The sequence below is a fragment of the Falco peregrinus genome, chromosome 13 (genome assembly GCF_023634155.1).
Source record: "Falco peregrinus isolate bFalPer1 chromosome 13, bFalPer1.pri, whole genome shotgun sequence".
NCBI lineage: Eukaryota > Metazoa > Chordata > Aves > Falconiformes > Falconidae > Falco > Falco peregrinus.
The window spans coordinates 12735688-12755669 of NC_073733.1; the positions used below are offsets into that span (position 1 = coordinate 12735688).

A 19982-nucleotide genomic window follows, 5' to 3' on the forward strand; every position below is an offset into this window, starting at 1 on the left:
TTATGATGGAGTGATGCATTAAAAGATAATTGCTTACAAGTTTCACGAGATGTTTTTATGCCTCCTAAATTGATGGATGTATCCACAGAGACTGATGCTCTTAGTGGAGGGTTACCTTTCCTTCTGAACAGAGCAGAGATCAAGATAATTCCAGCTAGCTAATGCCAGCTATCGATAACATTATCTCTAACCCACAAAGAAAAGGTTGGCTAAAGCTGGACTTCTTAAGCTATCTGATGCCTTCTTTCCTGGCCAAAGCCTCTCCTCCCTGACAGCATCCTCTGTTGTTCAAAGCCATCCTGGGCTACTGCTGAATAGCCATCACGTCTTTAACTCTGTCATCATGCACTATCCAGATGGTAGGCGTACTCCCTTCCCATATGGGTCAGTTGGCTTTTGGCACTGGCTGGGATGAAGGAGGACTTCACTGCCTCCACCATTAACAGGGTGTCCTTTGATGTCCCTGCTGGGCTAGCTGGTGGGGTGAGCCAGCCTGCTCTTATTGTTGCAGCCAAACCATAAGGGGCATAGATCATGCAAAGCTTTGGAGTCTGTCTGGTGCAGCCTCTGCAATCCAGGAGAGATTTGACTGGTGGAGATTTTGATTATCGCTGTTTGGCAGCTAGAAGCAGGCCTTACTGTGGTGCACAGGTGTCTGCTCTGCCAAGGACTTGCATGAGCCGATATGGTGTGGATCAGCACATCTGGAGGGGAGGAAAGGGTTGCGATATGCATGTCCAGTGATCTTCTCATTAAAGTGCTGCTTAGGTGCTGTTATCTCTTGCTTTGCTCTTAGCAACTCACTGTTCATGTGGCTACACGCTTGTAATTCCTTACCCTGTTCTTTCTTTCCTGTCTGACCACAATTATGGCCACTTCCCTCGCCTTTGTAAGGAGAACTTGGCTTGTGGTGTGAATACAAGGGGAGGGATTTCATGTGAGTTTTAGATTCTTGGAAATACTTTTCCAGTAAAGGCCCTTGTGCCCACGACTATTTCAGGCTGCTGGCAGTGCCACCGGAGACCGCTGAGCAAGGAGGCAGTCTTTAGAGAAGACATCTCAGAGTGGAGCGAGATACATTGCTCCTGAGGAAGTCTGTGTGGCTGTTGCTCATGGATGAACAGGCCTCAAGAGAAGCATGGTTTCCATTGCCTGTGATTACTTATACCTGTAAATCTTGGAATGTTCTTCAAATACGAGCCATTTAAACTCCTGAGTCATTTCTGTCTCCGGATATGCTTGTCTCGCTGATTCTGTTTCATGCCTGTTCTCATATCCAAGGCAGTTCATGCCAGCAGCTGAGTCAGTTTGGAAAGAAGGAAGAACAAGTATTAGGGCCTTTTCTGCTCTCAGCGTCCAGGAAACCAATGTTCTCAAGTTAACCAGGTCCTTTGTCTGGTCCCACCTCTGGGCATGGTCATCTCTGTGATAGCCTCCCACGGAGCATCACTTTCTGATGAGAAGATGGTGGACCAGATCCTCGGGGCTTTTAGTTAAGTTAATGGCCGTGTCTTGGGACTCCCTCTAAGCTCTTGTCTGTTCCCTTGCCAACACTCTTGTATTCACAAGCATACAAATCAGGAACAGAAGATGTGCCATGGAGGAAACTTAGATGTAAACAGAAATTCAGTGTGAATAAGTGTGGCAAACCTGTGCTGCTCAGAGGGCTCTTCTCTAGCTGACCATTGTTTGAGTAGGAGGTTAGACTAGATGATGTGTTGAAATCTCTTCTGAAGTGAATTTTCCTATGATTTCCACCAGTTGTGAAGACCAGCAAAAAAGCTCCTCTGCTGGCATGCACACACAGCTGTCTTCTTGAGTGATGCTTTAGGCTATGGCAGGAGGAATTCAATGCAGAAATGGATTTTTTTTTTTTAATGGGAACAGCCCCACACCATGTGATGGTTGCTGTCATTCATGTACGAACAGTCTAAGGGCAATTAAAACATTAGCTGTCCCCACAAGATCTCAAAAGTAAGGTCCCTGCAGCTCAGTCAAAATGTCTTTCAGAGATCAGAAAATAGTGACTTGAAGGTCTGGTTGTTGATGCTTCAAAATTATCCTGTGAGTATTTAATCTCCATCAGCTAGGGTTGGGTGTGGTGTTGAGGGCTGGAGAAACGTGTCTTGATTACACACAGTTTGTGGTAGCCATAGAGTTCCTGTAAGAGAGCCAAGTGTTGCAGTAACACCTAAGGACTCTTCCTCCTCTAGTCTAAGAGATGTCAGATTTGATTGTGTGGGCACTGTGTTGGACTAAACTCAGTTTTTCCTAAAGATGTTGGTCTTTAGATCTAGTGAGGCTCATCAGGTCTTGCCCATGGCCCCTATCCAGCAGAGGAAAGCAGAACTCTCCTGGCATTTGTACTGCTGCTAACAGATACAAGTCTGACAAGTCTGCATATCTGGATTAGTAAAGACCATGCTCAGATCATAGACAGCTGAAATTTTGCTTTGACAGAGAGCCTATGTTCCCTTCCTACTCTCCAGAAACAAGTCATTATGAATGCTGCTATCTCACCAAAGTCAGGATGGCTGTGGTATGTAGGAATAAGGTAGAACAGTGATTGCCCCTAACTTTCTCCTGGAAGCAAGATCTGGGTCATTTTCTGATATAAAAACGCAGAGAACTGACAGTTAAACTGGATTTAATCACTCATGCCTTGAGGGCCCTTGTCCTGAAGTATGTTTGCATGTTATTTTAAGTATTCAAAACCAAGAGTATTTTAGAGGAAATTTGGGGTGGTCAGTGATGCCTGCAGTTATGATTCTTTACCTCATCTAGCATCCTCAGTGATGGAGGAATGGTTATGTACCTTGGAGTCACGGCTGCAGCTGAGTCTTGCAGTGCGTGTTTAACAAGGAGAGCTCTGCAGGGACAATATATTTTGAGTGTGCCTTACTGTCAGCTTTCGCCTTCCCAGCTTCACTGTCGTGTGGCTCCGCCAAACCTCCAATGCCCAGCCAGCTCTGTCCAGCACATCTCGCATCGCCCTTGCTCTGGGATCCCCGCACTGCCACGCTGAATCTGTCCGCGTTTTCACTGCCTACTCCTTGCTGCGTTTTAACCTCTCTTCCTCCTCCTCCTCCTCCTCCTCCCTTCTCCGCATTTGTTTTCCTCTGCGTGCCATCTTTTTGCGATATTAAACCTCGGCAATTCCAAGTTGTGGGCTAAACTTCCCTGCCCTGCCGGCAGACCCGGGATTCGGCCAGGCCTTGCAGCGAGGAGGCAGGTTGGCAGGAGCTGGGGCGCAGCGCGTCCCTTGGGGTGCTGGCCACCTCCTTGCAGAGCACCCGCGCCTTGGGGAGCTCCCCCCCTTCAACAGGTAGGCGTTGGGAGCAGCCAGCCTTGCTCTGCTCGTACTCCTGCGTGGAAAGGATGGCGGGGGCTGCCGCGGCGCTGGGAGGCCGGGCTTTGGCGGAGGGCCCCGGGGCATCGCCTGGGGGGTTGGTCCCGACCCGGGGCAGGGAGGACGGCAGCGACCCGCCGCCGCCGTGCGCGCTGCGGGGAGGGCAGCTCCGCACAAAGCGGGTGGGTAAACCCTCCTCCGGGGCGCAGGGAGGAGGAGGAGGAGGAAGGCGGGGGGATGCTGCTTCCTTCCCTCCCTCTCTCCCTCCCTCGCCGCGGCCGGAGGAGCGCGCAGGCGGCGGCTGGCAGCCCCGGCTGGGGGGCTCGGGGCAGCGCTGCGGAGCGGAGCGGCTCCGGCCGCCCCCCGCTGGGGCAGCGGCGCGGTGAGTGCGTGCGGGGCGCGGCGGCCGTTCGCGTCCCTGCTCCCCCGGGGGCTCCGCTCCGCGCCTCCCCGGAGGCTGCGCCGGGTGGCAGACAACCGCCCCGGCGGGGGCTGGGGGGCGCGGGGGGCAGTGCGGACCCCGGCCGGGGATGGGGCTTCCGGGTGCTGCGCCGCCCCCCGGCTATTGTCTACGGGCCGGCGAACAATAGGGGGAGCAGCGGCCCCGCGGGGGAAGGGGGGCTCTGCCCTGCTCGCATCCCCCGGGCGGGGGGCTCGGGAGGGCGGCCGGGGGGTAGGAGCAGCTCCGCTCCCGCAGCAACTCCGAAGCGCGTCGCTCCGGAGCCGAGCGGCTGCCTGAGCCGTGCCGGGTGCCCCCCGCCCCCCGCCGGGCACCCCCGGAGCTCCAGCCTGCCCGCCGGCACTGTCGGCTGGAGAGTGGGGAGAGGTGTGAGAGGCTGCGATGGAAAATGTCTGGCCGAGGACAATACCGAGCCCCGTTCCTAGAGCCGGACGGTGAATGCAGGGGAAGGGCTGTGCAGGGAGAGCGGTGTAGTAAAGCAAAGTCAAATTTCCCCCTGAATCCTGCAGCCAGGCCTAATGGGCCCTGATGCTGTGGCGGGGTGGGGAGGAAAGGGGGGAGGGAAAGGAGTTTGGGGGACTGCAGTCTCCGAGGCTGATATGGGAAGAAAGGGAAAAGAGCTCCAGATCTTTCCTCCTCCCCCCTGAGTTACTAGGACTGAGATATGGATCATTAAAAAGGAGTAGCATAATGCCATTAAGCGTTAGACAGTCCCCACTGCAACACTTACCCATTGTTCCTCACTCTGCCTGCTGCCAGAACGATTCTCGTCTGGACAAGAGAAGTCTAATTGAACAAATAGTTCATTTCCCCGGCCAATTGCATCTGTGGTCTCTCCTCTGAATCTGCTGCTGACTGGCTGCAAACGCAGCAGCGTCCCCAGACAGAAATGGAGAACCGGGACCCTTTGGTGAGACTCCCACTGTTGTGGGCTAGCTGGTAAGAGCAGCTCTGAGTGGCTGCTCACCTGAGTTGTTCTGATGGCAGTAGCAGAGCAGGTTTGCTGCCTCACCTCTTAGTTTCTGTGTGGGGAGCGTGAAGAAGAAAAATAACAGGTGGTGAGGCAGGTCCAGCCTACAACTAGAAGATGCTACGTGTGGTTCAGGCAAGTTCTCCCGTTTCTGTAGTCTGTCTTTCAACTTTCGCTTTACCCTGGAGGATAAAGGATTTCAGGCTGTTTTGAGGCAATGCTGTTTTAGTGGAGTTTGCCAGCCTGCCCCTCAGCCTGTGCCTGTGGTGGCTGGGTGCCCTGCAGCATGCGCGCGCACACATGCACAGAGGCAGGGGTGCGCGAGCCCGAGGCTCCGGCTCTTTTCCGAGGGCTCTGAGCAGCTGGAGGGGTTGCGGCTGCACCTGGGCCCCTTGGTACATGCTTGGCTGGAGGGTGTGTCCTTTCCCCTGGAATCTCCTCCTGGTTTGCAGTGTGCACCAGAGCTCAGAGCACAGATGCATTGTCTGCACCGCTGCGAGACATGCTCAGCACTGGGAGGCTGCTGCTTTTCCTCGCTTCTGGAGCTTATCATAAGCCTGCATCATGCACCTTTCCTCCTTCTGTTCTTTCTCCTTTCCTCTTCCTTCTTTGTCTGTAGACTGCCGCCTGTCCCACTTCACTTTCAGCTTCTCCTTCTCATCTTTCTTGTGCTTAATCCATCCTTTCACCTCAGTTGCTTTTTCTCTAAGTAGACCTTGTCCTCTTCAGCCTGCTCCTCTCAACACTAGAGAAACTGCCCAGCCCCTCATCTCAGTCGGAGTATTCCTGCCAACTCTTTACAAAAAGTAGCACAATACCCAGGCTGAACACTGACATAATTACATACCCAGCCAGAGAGTGTAGTAAATAATCCTGCCTTTCAAGCTTTTGCCCAGTGGTGAGTCTTTTGCCATCTCCTTTGCCCGTGGGCTAAATGTATTATACTTGGCTTGTATTTACTTACGTTCTGGAAATACTAAGTCAGCACAGTCAGTGCACAGATACATGGTATCAGAGCGGATGTATGTTGATGTCTTGCACCATATACACTTACTGTGCCTGTATGCATCATGTGCCTGAATATGCATCATACAGCTCTGCTTCTGGGTTTAGGCTTTGACAGCCGTGCTTGGCAAGTGTGAGGGCTGTCAGGGAAGGAACAATTACTGAGGTATGGATATTGTTCCACTGGTGGAGGAAAGATGGCTGTGAGGTGAAGGTCAAAAGTGCCAACAAAAAGCGCAGGGCTTGGCTAGCCATGTTTGCATTGGTTAGGGTGCTATCTAGTTTTCCAAGGATTCGTGCATACATATGATTTCAGACTCTGGATATTGTCCGCACGGTTGTATTTCCAGTTGTGCTTGTGAGCCTGAGTCTGTCTGCAGTTGCTTTGATTGTGAGTCAGTCTGTCTGCAGTTGCAGTAGCTGTGAATCAGTGTCTGCCTGTAATTATGTGGGTGAATCAGTGTTGGCTTGTTACACTTTGAGTGCAAACGGTTTCCCATAGCGGTTGAGGGTGTGAATCACTCTACAGTCCCTCTGGATGTGTTTTTGAGTAGAAAGATGCAATACTGGGATTAATTTTGTTTTGATGAGGAAAAACTGTCAAGCAGTTTCTCGTTTTGAAAAATTAAAGCTGGGTTGGCAGTTGGGCATAGAGCTTGTTTCTCTATTACCACCTTTCTACAGAAGAGATCCACTTTAAGGCTTGCTCCCAAGATTTTCATGTCGATCTGAACCTTTAATTTCTTTGCCCTGTGCTTCTGGTTCCGAGTGTCCTATTCTGCTGCCATCTCTTGCAGAGCTGCAGATAACACATTCTGTAACCATCACGTGTGCCTTGCACCTTATGTGTGTGGCAGATTCATGGGAAGGTTGGTTTTGGCTTCTGCAGTGCATGTGTTTGTGGGAATGAGCCAGTGTGGGCCTTTTGGGCAAGTAAACTCAAACATGTTCATGCTCACGAATTGAGGACTGTGTGGTTCCTCTGCCATGTGCCTCTTGCTGTGAGACAAGTGTTGTTTCTCTAAGTAGCTGGTAAACAGCAAGTTTCATTCAGGTAGGTGGAGGTACTGCTACCTGTTTCTTGTTTGCTGACTCCTATAGAATGCTGTAGTAGCTTCTGGCCTTCAGCAGCATCTGTACGGCACAGAACAGCGCTAAACTGAGAGGCAAGTTGGAGAAATCTGGGCTCTCTCAGGTGATGGAAGCAGAGCACTCACCTCAGTCCAGGCTAACAAACAGAGCCTTCCTCTGCGCTAGCTGGTGCAGGTAGGGTGTGATGCTGGCAGTGCTGGACTGCTTCCAGTATGCGCTGGCTTGGGTGTCTCTGCCTGCGTTGTGCAGTGTATGCGTGCATCCCAGTTCGCTCATTTCAGAACAAAGGGACACAAACAACCAGTAGGACAAGGTCTTGTGAAACACCACGGTGTCTTATTCTATCGTTTCCAGGCTTCCAGATGAATCTTGTCTGCTTATTGCTGCCCCTGCCCTCAAATTAAAGAATGGTTTTATTCCAGGGGTCCCTCCTTCCTAGCTGAAGTGATTGAGAGCTGGAGCAAAACCTCCCCAACAGGGACACAGGGCAGCATGCGCATCGCCTGCATTTCTTGCTGCTGCTGCTGCACTGAGTGCTTGCTGGCCATCCATCTCTGCAGAGAGAGCTTGGAGCTTTACCCAAAGAAGCACTAGAAGAGGCATAGCAGTGATCGCCACAAGGCTGGTGTGCTCACAGAGGATTGGGGAAGGTTGGACAGAGCACAGCCCGTGAAGTCTGGATGATTTTGGAATCCTTGAGAGGTGTCAGAGGACTCCTGATATCTAGGACCTGTTTTGCAGAGGCTGCAGTGCAATGAGGAAGGGCAATAAGGAGCGCTTGTGCTGTGCAAGTGCACCTGGCTTTGGGAGTAAATATGCAGGTGTTGTGAGGTCACCTATAGTGCTGTGCTTGGTTGTGCTACTGTGTGTGCAGGTGGGTGAATGTGCTTGGGTCTAGATCACCCTTTTCTCCCTGAGTGGAAGTGCTTATATCTGGGCTTTTGGACTGAGGCTGCCTCTACTTCCCAGTCTGTTTTCCAGCTGGCTTCCCAGCATCAGCTCCTCATTGCATACCCCTCCCTGAGATACCTGACTTGGCAAAGATGTGGAGCAGCTGCAGGTCCTGGGGGTTGCAGGCTGAGTGGGAGCTGTAAGTGCTCAGCACTCCTTCAGCTGATGCCACTGGTGTGGGTGCATGGCGCGTGGGTGTGCTGACCTAATGACACTGCAGGTACACATCTCTGAGTGCAGTGATGGGGCAAATATGTCCTTTGGGCTGCTTCATGAATGCTGCCTGCATGATGAGATTATTGCTAAGTGAATCAGATTGTTCCCTTGGCTGTGCATGTTCCAGGGAGGCAGTAATTTGGGAGAGATACAGATGTGACTCTCACAAATGCACCCAGGTGGGTTTATGGGCCTTTTCTGTCTTCATTCCCTTTCTGATGGTTGCAGTATCACCCTCTCTGGGCTGTTCTCCCAGATTTTTTTGCAAGCTTTACCTTTCAGTCTCTACTGCTGGAGCTCTATCTGTCTTTCCCTTGTCAGCAGTAAGCCTGTGCTAATCACTCCTTCCAAGGAAGGCATTTCAGAATATTTAATAGTTTCTAGAATTAGGATTTCTGAAAAGATCAGGCTCAGTACGCCAACTCAGGAGATATATTCAATGTTAACATAGTACTAGGGTACCTTGCTGATCTGGAAGGTATCAGCACTTTCTTGGTTCCCAAACCCACCTCAGCAGGAATAGGGGCTGGAGCTGTCTTGGGGAGAAGGAAGCTTTTCCAGTTCTTCATTCCAAAACTGCACATCCAATAGGAAGGTTGTATTTCTCAGGAGTGTTGTTATGCCATGATGCTGTGGAGATTGGACAGACTGCATGTGTTGGAGAGGAGTGGGTATGCTTATGATGCCTTTAGGTATGTGGTTATAAAGACACCTGCCAAACTCCAGAGTGCACAGAACTGTAAACTTCAAGTAATGCTGGATTCCAGCTGCAAAGTGTTAGCAGGACTCCTTAGAAAATCTGCATTTGATTCAGCTGTGGAGGTTACCAGCAACTGCAGAATTAGCAGCGAATGCATTTGCTAACTGTGCCATTAGGAAATGAGCAATGGACAGATGGAGGAAGAAAGTGCAGAGCTGCTTTGAACATGTACAGTCCCTATAGGCTCCATCTTGCATAGCCATAGACAAGAACCAGATGCTATAGTGTGATTTTCTTTAACTTATGTGAAAGAGGGGTCAATCTAAATAAGTTTTCTGAGCTTAGAAATCTTTGCATTCTGCTTTTTTTCTTCACAGATACTATGCAGTTTCCTTTCAGCAAGACCTAGTAAGAGGTTTTGGGGTTTTTCCTTCTTTGAGACAGCTACCATCCAATTAACATTCCTAAACCCTCACTCGGTTACATGCAGTTAACTGCAAGTTGCCTGCATCCTCCCTCCCCTTCCCAGAGGATCAGGGATTCCTGTAGGTATTCAGATCAAGACATTGACTGTTTCAGAGCCTACCTGAGTGGGAAGTGACAAATGAATAGCACTTTATTCAAGTACCTTCTGCAAGGACAGCACCGGTTTGGGCTGGAGGAGCCTCAGCATTTCTTTTCCTGAGGCATACTCGTGGGTGTTTGCATTCCTTCGCTCGAGATGGTGCTGCACACCAAGGCCCCCCTGCCTGCCTGCCCTGCCACAAGCAGTAGCTGCGGCGGGGCAGGCAGCCCTCTGCAAGAGTGACTTTCGTGCTAAAATCTGAGGAGCTCAATTACTGGAGTCTTGAAACCAGGACTGGTTTTACAAACCTGCGAGGCCAGAAATCTTGTTATTAGAGAGGCTGTGTGGCCAGTAGCTATTTGGCTTATAAAGCACTTGCACTGGGTGAGGTTCTGTGTGTCCCTGTGGTTGGTGCTGGGCCTGGACTAGTAAGAGCCTTGGGAAAGGGGAGAGGTGATGCTGAGAGCTGTTGTGCTGTGGGGATCAGACTAGGCTTTGGCTATGAAAAGCTTTGGAAGATTCCTTAAGGTATGAATGGTGAAATGTCTTCTGCAAAAGCCTCCTTGCATCCTCCAGAAATGTGTTTCCTGACTGGCAAGAGGGTGATGAGCACCGGCACTGGAAGGCTGTTCCTTCTGCTGCTCCCCCAGCAATGCCTGACCAGCCCTGGCTCAATGTCACCAAGGCTACTACTTTAACCAACAGTCAAAGCCCCTGTGTTAATCAGGAAGGTCAGCCACAATCCTCAGGACCAGGTCTGCTTCTCAATCCATCTCTCAATTTTAACAGAGAAAAAGAACAAGGAAAATACCATGCAGCCTCTTCTATCCAGCTCCCCAGGAAAAATACAATTCAAGCACCAAAGGAAAGTGGTAGAAAACAGTGCCAAGCTATTTTCAATGCTGTGTTGTCCTTTCCGAGTTCATAAACGCAGCCACAGCAAACCAGCAGTCCATCTACTCTCACACCCTATTTGGAAGGCGTTCTCTGTGCCAGCAAACTGAAGCCATGGCTGGCAAGGTAATCACTTGGACAACAGTGATTTTTCTCCCAGTGCAGGTATATAGAACTGGTTCTGATGCTTAAAATGAGACTTGTGCATGTATTTAACTTTATTCAAGCAGCCCTGTTATCCTTGGCTAGCACCTTCCTCAACAGAACTATCCAAAGTAGAAGATTAGTCCTTCTTCTCTGTATAATATTGAAGGAAAAGTATATGAACAAGGTTTGGTGGAAATGCAGTTTAGAGCTTCTTGGCACAGAGAGAGACACATGTCTTTTGCCTGCCTACATGGAAGGTGTAAGTGCTTCTGGATTTTGTCACTGTTCCTGATCTTACATCTTTCTGAATTACCTTGCTGTCCCGTTTTCTGTTTCTTTTTTCTTCAGCTGCTCTGTCCGACCTTTGGTGCCTCATCTCCCCCACCCACGGTCTCACCAAATCTAATAAAAATGGTCCAAAATGTTCTAGAGTCATAACAGTTCCTGCAGAGCAAGGAGGCACCTGCTGCAAAACCAAAGGGTCCTCGTTTGTGTGGATATCCCTGGTCAAAAACTGATGGCAGTTCAAATTCTGCCAAAACAAACCATTTATTGATATCAGCAGTTGAATGGGAAAGTATTGCTTTCAATGAAGTTTTTTGGTGGTGGTGTGGGAAGGGGAAGAGGCAATGTTGTTTTTTGCTTTTGGCTGGTGTTTGAAATTGCCTTAGAATAAAAACATCAGTAAAATCCTATTGTATAATATGCAAGTTTAAGTGAAATGAAAGGGAAAAGTTAAAAGGAAATATGTCGAGGAGCTGCTAATTGAAGGAGTTTTGAATTTGCCTTGTAAGAGACATCGATGTTTCAGCTGTCCTTGTTGCAATTTGGAATGAGAGTCCCCTAACTGTTGGAATTTCCCACAGAACAGATGTTCAGCCTCTTAATTTGTGCTTCATCAGCAACTACTTGAACTTCCAAGACTGTGTCCCTTCTCAGCTGGAGGGTGGCAGGAGCCAGAGGAGCCATCCCAAACCAGAGTTTGCCTCACCAGAGGTGTAGATGTGCACATGCCAGAAGGCTCCTGCAGCCTCCGGTAAGCCTGTGCTCCTCTGGTGTGAAGGCTGCACTTCCCTAGGTAGCATCCTAATTAAATAAGGCCCAAGTACACTGGCAAATGCTTACCTGCACAAAATTAATCCGTGCACTGATAATCTGCAAAGATTTTGAGTGATGAGGAGGAAGATAAAGGTAACACGTGTCTTAAGTATGCTTTATGAAAGGCAATGCTAGGACCCTGTGCTATTTTTTCCCCTGTGTCTGCTATTAGTGAATATCCTGCCAGAACAAAAGCTGACGTGGGTGGATAAGGACTTGTAGTGTCTGGCTCTTACCTTCTGCCTGCTTGACAGCTCGTGTCCTCCTAGAGCTGTACTAAGCTAAAAGGCAAGGATCAGGCACAGCACCCTGGAAGACTGTGTAGGGTCAAAATATTGCAGGGTGAGCAGGGCAGATAAATGCAGAATTGTGGGGTATCGCACAACCCAGCCTGGCGTTGTGCCCCTTCTCCTCTTCCAGTCGTCTGTGGCAGAGGGAGCCAGATACACATCGCTGCACATACATGATATACGTGATCTCTAGGTGTTTCCATCCTGCTTGACTGAGCTGCCTGCTCTCTCTGCATGGAATTTCTGCTGGGGGTTCCAGTCTCCTGTGTGGCGTGCAGAAACTCACTGGTAGCACTTGCATAGCTCACCTGCCCCCTTCATCCTGGGGCACCCTCCACGAGCTGAGAAATTCCATTCAGGTGGTGTGGTTTGGCTTTCAAGCCAGCATCTCCTTCAATGCTGAAAGGAGCTGCCCAAGGCTCTGCGATGTTAGTGCCCATTAGGTGGGGAAATCCAGAGGTCAGGTTTGGCTGGCAACAACATCTTGCCCTGGTTTCTGCAGACTGTGATTGAAGTGAGCCTACCTTTATGACTCTGGATAGCCATATCACACTGGCCAGTTCTGCCTAGCTGCTGTGTGTGCTGAGCTTCTGCTGGGCTGAATCCTGTGTGCGCCACACATGAGGTATCAGGCTGTGGAGACGTCACAACAAGCTGTATTTATACAGGCCGTCCAAGGTGCATCAGCATAATGAGATACATAAAAGGGGAAAACAGTTAAATGTGCAGTAACATCACAATAAAAATAAAACTGAGCATTAATGAAAAATCTAAGCACGCTAAGTGAGGTACAGACAAACACTCCCATTACCTTGGGCCTCAGTGCTCAAATTTAGTAATTTCTGGCAGTGTCATTACCAGAGTTAAATGAGGACCTAACTGTCCAGAAAAAGACATTTGGAAAAAATGGGTCTTGAGACTTTGCAACTGGTTCTGCTGTGTGGGTGTCCCCAGGGTAGCACAGGTAGTAGGGGAACTGGGAGCTGCTGCAAGGGGAAGGCAATGACTGAGAGTACAGAGTGAGGAAGAGGAGGGAGTGATAGCTGAAAGAACCAGTTGCTGCAAGATGCTGAAGCACTTGGGGAGCTGCTGGACAGACTGTGAAGATGGGGTGAGAGTTTGTATGTGTATGTACATGCTTGGCTCTGATCCTATGCTGCCACATCCCCTGGGCCAGCAGTGCTGCACAGGACCTGGGTCCTCTGGGTCCCTGCGGGGGGATCCTCTGGGGCTTCAAATACAGAACCCCAGAAATACTGACTGCTGGCTAACATGGATGAACTGCTAGGAGAAACTGAACTAAGTGGATTGCTTCTCTCCTAGTAAGTAAAATCTCTTTTCTCTTCTTTCCTTTCCCTCTGTGCCCACCCTGGCAGGTTTTGGAGGCTTGCTTGCTGGTCGCCACGTGCTGACGCCATGGCGCTGAGGATCCCGGGAACAGGGTCGCTCTCTCTTGTTAGCCTTGGAGTCCTAGTCCTGGTTTTGGCTGTCCCTGCTGATGCTGGGTAAGGTGGTGAGCGCTGAGGCTGTTGGCTAAGGCTGCAGTCCTCTTGGTGTGCTTAATTATCCCGGGGCCAGTACCTGTGTGAAGTAATCCAGGGCAAAGCACTAAAAAGCATCTCTGCTGTGTTTGACCCTCCCCTTGTCACTGTCCCCATGCCTTTCACCTAAGGACTATTCAGGCTGAACTGACTGATTACATTAGCATTATCTGAGGTGCTCTCACTAAGGACAGTTGTCAGCGTTTTTTGCAACGAAACCAATTTTCAGATTTGGCCTCTGCACAATTCACTCTGGGCAAGGACTTAGCTTGGATGAGTTTTAACCTGGAAGAGAGACTCCCCCTGCTTTAATTTTTTAATACTCTTTTAAAGAAGAGAAAATGAAACTGCTTCGGCTGGGTAGCTGTTTATGGTATAACGACCCGCGAGCAGCACACCTATCTGCTGCAGCATGGCGGCTCTGGCTGGGCATGCTGCTCGCCCTCTGCCTGGGCTGGTGTCCCTGGGCATGTAGGCTCGCGCTGCCCCAGCACAGAGAGCACTGCCACCAGCCTCGCCTTCCCAGCTTCTGGGAGCTGTCAGGAGAAGACGAAAGCCTGTTAGTCCATGACAGGCTCTGCAGCCCTCCTCTGCATCTGGCTGGAGCCTGTGCTGAAGCTCGGTGAGCTCCGAGAGCCCTTCGAAGAAGGGAGCAGAGACACCCCCAGCGCTGCCTGCCAGCCGCAAGGAGGGAGGAGCTCTGTGCAGAGGGAGAGAAATGCAAATAATACATGACTTCTATAAAAAATTTAGGAAAACCTTTAGAGTGCCAGGTACGGACACTGAAATGCTATCTGTTGAGTTACGAGTCCTGCAGCTATCAATGATTTTCATGCATGAAAAGATGTCAGTGCTGTCACTCCTGCTTCACTCATGCACGCCTCTGTGTGCAGCGGGTTGCCCTGCTGCACACTCCTACCCTGTCCTGCCCACGTCACTTCACCTGCTTGGATCTCACTTTGCATAAGCAAATGCATCCCGAGCATGCCCTGACATGTAGATGCTGACCCTCCTATGGATGTACTGCCCCTGCCTCCCTGCATGGGCACAGGCACCCCAGGCACTGGCCTCTCGCCTTCCCCTCCAGCCTGCTGGGGCTGGGTCCCCGTCCCCATGCCAGCTGGTGGGGGGGTGGGGGTGGTGTTGGCAGCCCCCGTGCCTGCAGCCCTGCCTCTTCCTTCCCCACCACTGCCCTTTTGCTCTCCATCATATATTCACTGACGCTGCTACCACCGCTGCTGCTCCTTTGCCACCTGCCACGTGGGTATTGCTCTGGTCCACAGGAGGATTTGTTTCCTAAATTGCATGTGGGGGATCCTTGTTTGGAGGTTAGCGTGCTGATGTGGCAGCCAGCTCTCCAGAGAGCATGTGCACGGGGAACGGGTGGCAAGGCAATGACTTTTTCTCAAGCCCATCCTAATTAAATTTGCTGTAAAGTTGTCTTCCCTGCCTGAGGGCTTCTAGTTATTTTAAAACCACGATCTTCATACCTCTTTGCAGTTCCTTTATGCCTTGCTAAAGGGCAGCTTTAGCTTTATGTTAAGGCTAGGTATGCCTGCCCAGACCTGGGCTGGGTTGGGGAATTAGCCCAAATCAGGCACCAGGCAGAGGTGCTGCTGGCTCTTCCCTGCCTGCACCTTTCCCTCACCCTGCATGCGCTGCTTTTTCCCCAGCACCTCCTGAGTGAATCCCACGCTGCTCATATTGAAGTCGAAACCTCAAATGTCAGGCTAAGTAAAATGGCTTTGAAATTTGTAAACTCATTTTTTCTATCACTGCTGAGCCTCCGCCAGGAGTTCCTTCACAAAAATCTGTCCTCTCACTCTTTATATTACGGGTAATTTTTAAAGATAGCTTATAAAACATTAATGAATGAGCTTTCATGAGCATGCTAGCTATTCATAAGTTATAGATGGTTATATACCCATCAGCAGACACTGGTACAGATTGCTTTTAACCATGACATCTATTGAAAGCTGGTACAATTGAAATCTTACTAATTACAGTAGACATTTGTTAAATTCCTCAAAATTCTGCTTCCCGGTAGGGAGTTCAGCTATTTCAAATATTTCAAGTCCAGATGAAAAGCCAAAACCAGTGTTTTGATTCAAATGGAAAGTCTTGAAGGCTGTGATGCAGTTTATAATATCAATGGTGTTTTGATGTTTTGGATCTGACAAGTTGAATTAGGGCTGGGACAAGTGTTTTCCTGACCATGCCTCACTGCCATGCCCTATGGGAACTCCAATTTAAGCACTTTATTACTCTTGTTGGGCTCTTGTAGGCTGAACTTCCTGGCTTGACCACTTCTCCCATGATAGCAAATATTGGTTTGATAAAAACCGGAGGCCGAGCAGCTCTGTGAGAGGTGGCATCCGATCCCTGGAGAAACAAACCTCAAGCACTTGAATGCAATTTCCCGGAGTGTTTGGTCATTGATGCCAACACAAATTAATGTCAAAATTGCCAAAAATGGAATATTTCAATTAGCTGCTGCATGCTAAATAGTATTGATTCAGCCTGACTCTAAAAATACCCGTACCCTACTCTCTGTTTTTCTTCTTTTGCTAGAAAATACTTTCTGCTCTTCTTTTATCTTACAGAAGCTGGGTCTTCTGTTGGGAGAGGATTTTGATAGAAAACTCCAAGCCAGTTCTGCTACTTGTCACCCTACTGACCCTTCACAGGGTATTTACAAATGGACCATGTCAGGGGTAACTAGTCTAACCAGATGGGATACAGCAGGATTAAGCTTTGAACTCTTTAAATTATATTCCTCTCTCCGATCTTTTTCCCCCCAATTACTTCCTGATGCATGCTTAAAACAGGGGCTGCACACATCAACTGGAGCAAAAGAAAATGATGCTAGGGAGGAGAAGGAAAGGGGCAGAAGTGTTTGAAAGCAAAATTTAGGGACTTCTTTTCCCCCAGCTGTGGGGAGTGGGACCCTGCTTCAGAAGGACACGGGTCCCCTCCCTGGTAATTGCACCCACATGTTGCATCACCAATGTCCCTGTAGTTTGCTGCATTCATGGCCTTTGTCTGGGCAATGCTCCCCAGTCACTTACCTCTCTGATTAGTGGCATGGAGCTGATCTGCCAGTAAGGGCCGTCCCACTTCTGAGGGGCTCCTGGTGCCGCTGCTGAGGATCCCTCTGCTCCAGCAGCCTTTTCTCCCACTGCCTGGCTGGGCTTCCTCAGCCATCCTGCTGCCTGTCTGTGCTGCTTAATATTATTTTGGCCTCATTGGTGTCTCTTTTATTTCCCCTTCCATCTTCCTTACAACCTATGCATCTCTATAGATTTTTCTTTAGATTTGCTGTTACTTAATCTTCTGCCTTTTCGTTTGTTTTGGTCCTAACAGCTCTTTCTGCTGGGGGAGGCTGTGCGTGGAGCTATAGCACTGGTACTTTGTGTTGTCTGAAGTCTCTTTTAGAGACAGCCAATTTCAGAAGGATGCACCGGCTCTTTTTCTGTTGATTGAAAGGGAGACACAAAATTCAAAGGTGTTATTTGAGTCCCTTGGGCTTGCAAAAGTACATTGAAGATTTTGCTCGGTGAGATGAACTTTGTTTGAGAAATTTACTGCCACCTGGGGCAGAAATTGCCCTGAGGAAATAATCTTATTTGGGGGCCTCCAGGCTTCTTGTGTTGAGCAGAGATAGGAATGTGAAAACTCATTTGGTTTTATAAACAGGGAAAGTTCAAGAAATGGTTCACAAAGAGTTTTAGTGATGGACTCAGGCTTCAAGCCTGCTTTGCTGAATTCCTGCTTTTCTACCTCCCTTCCCTCTTCCCAGCAGAGAATTTGGGAATGGCTCTATATGGCGAATAACTGGCATAATTTCTTCCATGCTGCCTACAAGAAGATACTGGCACTTGAGTAACTAAGGTACCTGCTGCCTCTGTTTGTAAACTGCCCTTTCTTAGGGACAGGTGAAGGATGCTGGGGCAGCGGAAGGCTTCCCCCCAAAACAGGGCTCCTAAACCACTACCCATGGTGCCACTGACCCTCAGCATGGAAAGGTGGGGATGGGGCAGCAGGGATGCCTCAGCTTCCGTGGTGAGGGTTGCAGTGACAGAGGCCAGAGGGGAGTTGATTTGAGATGCCCTGTGGGGAATCTTGCAAGCACATGACCTTAATGGGCGTACCTGGTCTTGCAGTTCAGAGCCCACTGCAGCACAGGCTGGAGCATGAACCAACCACCCCTTCATTTCCAGTAACTGTTCACAGTGTGTAAAGAGTAGGTTTCTCTTCTGATGGTGTTTTTTTCTCTTTTGTCCCCCCTGCATGCCAGGCTTTCTCAGAAGCATGTCTCAGACGTCGTTGATGACAGCAAAGATAACATCACCATTTTCACCCGCATCCTGGACAGGCTGTTGGATGGATATGACAACCGCCTGAGACCTGGACTTGGAGGTCAGTTGGGTGGAGAGATGATGTTTTCCACAGCTGTGTAGCTTTAGAAATGACAGATCTGCACAGATCACTTTAATAAGTCTGGTGCTGCCAGGAAGAGAGGCTGGATCAGCGCCAGAGTCAGTCTGTTGCTGGTTTCCCCATTTTGGGTCTGTGCTATCTTGTTTGATATTTTGTAAGGTGAGAGGTGCAAGTCTTTGACTGCTGTGGTCTTCTATGACATTACATTGATAGGCCTGTAGATGGAGCAAATATGATTAAATTTATTTCTGCTACTTTTATAGGCATTGCATTTTCAGAAATGATGATACTACTAGTTTGCAGGACCTTCAACTTGCATTGGTGTTGCTTTTTGGTTAGTGGGCTGTCCTACAGAGTCTCTATCTCAATATCTTCTATTTCTTATGTAGTTGTCACCTGGCAAGCTCTTCTCTGTGTGCTGGTCTGGGCACCGGGCTGTCAGATGGGCTCTGCTGTTCCCTGAGCTGCTTTTAACACTGCTGCCATTATAGATACTGCTGCTGAGTTCCTCTCCGAGCGCCTACAGATGTTTAAGGTGCTTTAGAAAGCAAAACTATGGTAGTCACCTTCCAATGTTTATGGCATACATTTATCATGATATAAGGAGGCAGAAGCAATGGGGAGATGTGTGGGGAAGACAGACGAGAGCTTGCTTGGTGAGATGAGGGAGACATGGGCCTATGTGGTTTCTTGGTACATTGTTGCCAAGGGGCATTCCTGTGGCAAAGAAGATGACCCCTGTCAGGTGCCAGCAACTGTGTGCCACAGGGGCTGCTGAGGTGATGTCTCTGCACTGCTTTGAGCTTTCCTGCTTGGCTGCAGAGGTGTGCTGCTGGACCACAATTCCCAACCAAAGCTGGAGTCACCATGTGCTTCCCTGTTCCCTGAAGGTCCTGATGCCAAGGGAGGTCGGGAATGAACTTTCCTGAGCTCATGCATGCTGATGGGGGCTCCAGTGATATAATAATAGCCTGGAATTGCACCCTCCATTCCTCAGAGCAGCCTCGTTGTCTCTTGCCAGCCCACACCTGCCTCTGTGCCAGCCCTCTGCTCTGCACCAGTTCAGGAGTACTTTTATCCCAATCAGAGACCATGCAAAATCTGGGGAAGAAGAGTTTCTCCAGTAAGCGTCCTCACTCTGATGGGCTGCTGTGCTGCCGTACCTGGATAGGAAAGAGTTACTGTGCCTGCATAAGCCATCCATCAGTTTTATTGCTTTTGTTGCTTGTTTCTTTCCCCCAGAATTAACTGCGGTCCCACTAATAGCTTTGCCTCCTCAAGTCTCCCCGATGGCTGTATTGATTTAACTGAAATGAATTCTGAAAGGGGACTGAGGAGGCATTTGTGTTCACTTTGGGCTCGGTTGCAGACAACCCCATGCAAAGTATTAACAAGAGGACTCCCAGGAGCCCCTTGCTGCGGAAGTTAAAACCTTTCTTGGAATCTCTGCTCTGTTGCTTTAGATCCTTTAATAACGTGCTTAGCATAATACATTGCCTTTGCCTGAACCAGACACTGCATGTTTAAAGACTGCTTTCACCTCTGATTTCCCCTCATGGAGCACTCTCGCAGACCCAGATGGGAGGTTTTGACAAGGGCTCTTGGCTGCACATGAGTTGTCCCCACTGCTGGATCTGTTTTCCCCAAGTCTGGTCTTTTATTCTTTGGAAGTCTGTCAGGGCTGCTTATCAGGAAGAGCACTGGAGGAAAATAACTTTCCCACCGGTGCTGGTGGCCAGAGAAGCAGAAATAGTCCTGCTGCAGACTCTAGACTTAGGGGTTAATCAAATAGCCTGGGGTGGTAGTGAGCAAGAGACTGGGTTCCTGCTGTCCAAGGTTATGTGAGATCTCTGAAAAGGATAGCTTTGCTTCAAATTAGTGGCTGTGCTGCTGGGTGATTCAGTGACTTACAAGGTACATTAGTTTTCCTGTGAGGCAGCAATGGGCAGTCCTTTTAAGCCCCAGCAGCACTGGCTCTCCCCATTTTCCTCAGGAATATATTGCTTTTCTGAGGATGTCAGGTGAGAGCACCATGCAGTCCTGCTTTGGTGTCCATGGAAAGGGCAGACGTGGTGGTATTGTGCCCATGCACAAGCTAACGGAAAGACGGACAGGCCTAAATTGTGGGTAACCAGGAAGCAGGACACAGGGGGTCCCTTCTTGGCCTTGGTTTCCCTGCTCTGTATGAGACAGATCCCCCTGAAAACACTGGGTTGGGGCACAAAGGGCTGAGCGAGGTGCAAGGCTGCAGCACATCTTGGGGC

At 49.5% G+C, this 19982-nt stretch overlaps 1 protein-coding gene across 1 annotated transcript in view; it reads left to right on the plus strand.

The window, feature by feature from the left end:
* The first annotated feature begins 3378 nt into the window (after positions 1 to 3378).
* The window catches only part of GABRA3 (gamma-aminobutyric acid type A receptor subunit alpha3), a 68622-nt gene continuing 52018 nt past the window's right edge, over positions 3379 to 19982 (plus strand). The window contains exons 1-3 of the mRNA XM_055818233.1: positions 3379 to 3731; positions 13114 to 13242; positions 17576 to 17697. Coding sequence (XP_055674208.1) covers positions 3379 to 3731; positions 13114 to 13242; positions 17576 to 17697 — 604 coding nt within the window. The remainder of the gene's footprint in view (positions 3732 to 13113; positions 13243 to 17575; positions 17698 to 19982) is intronic.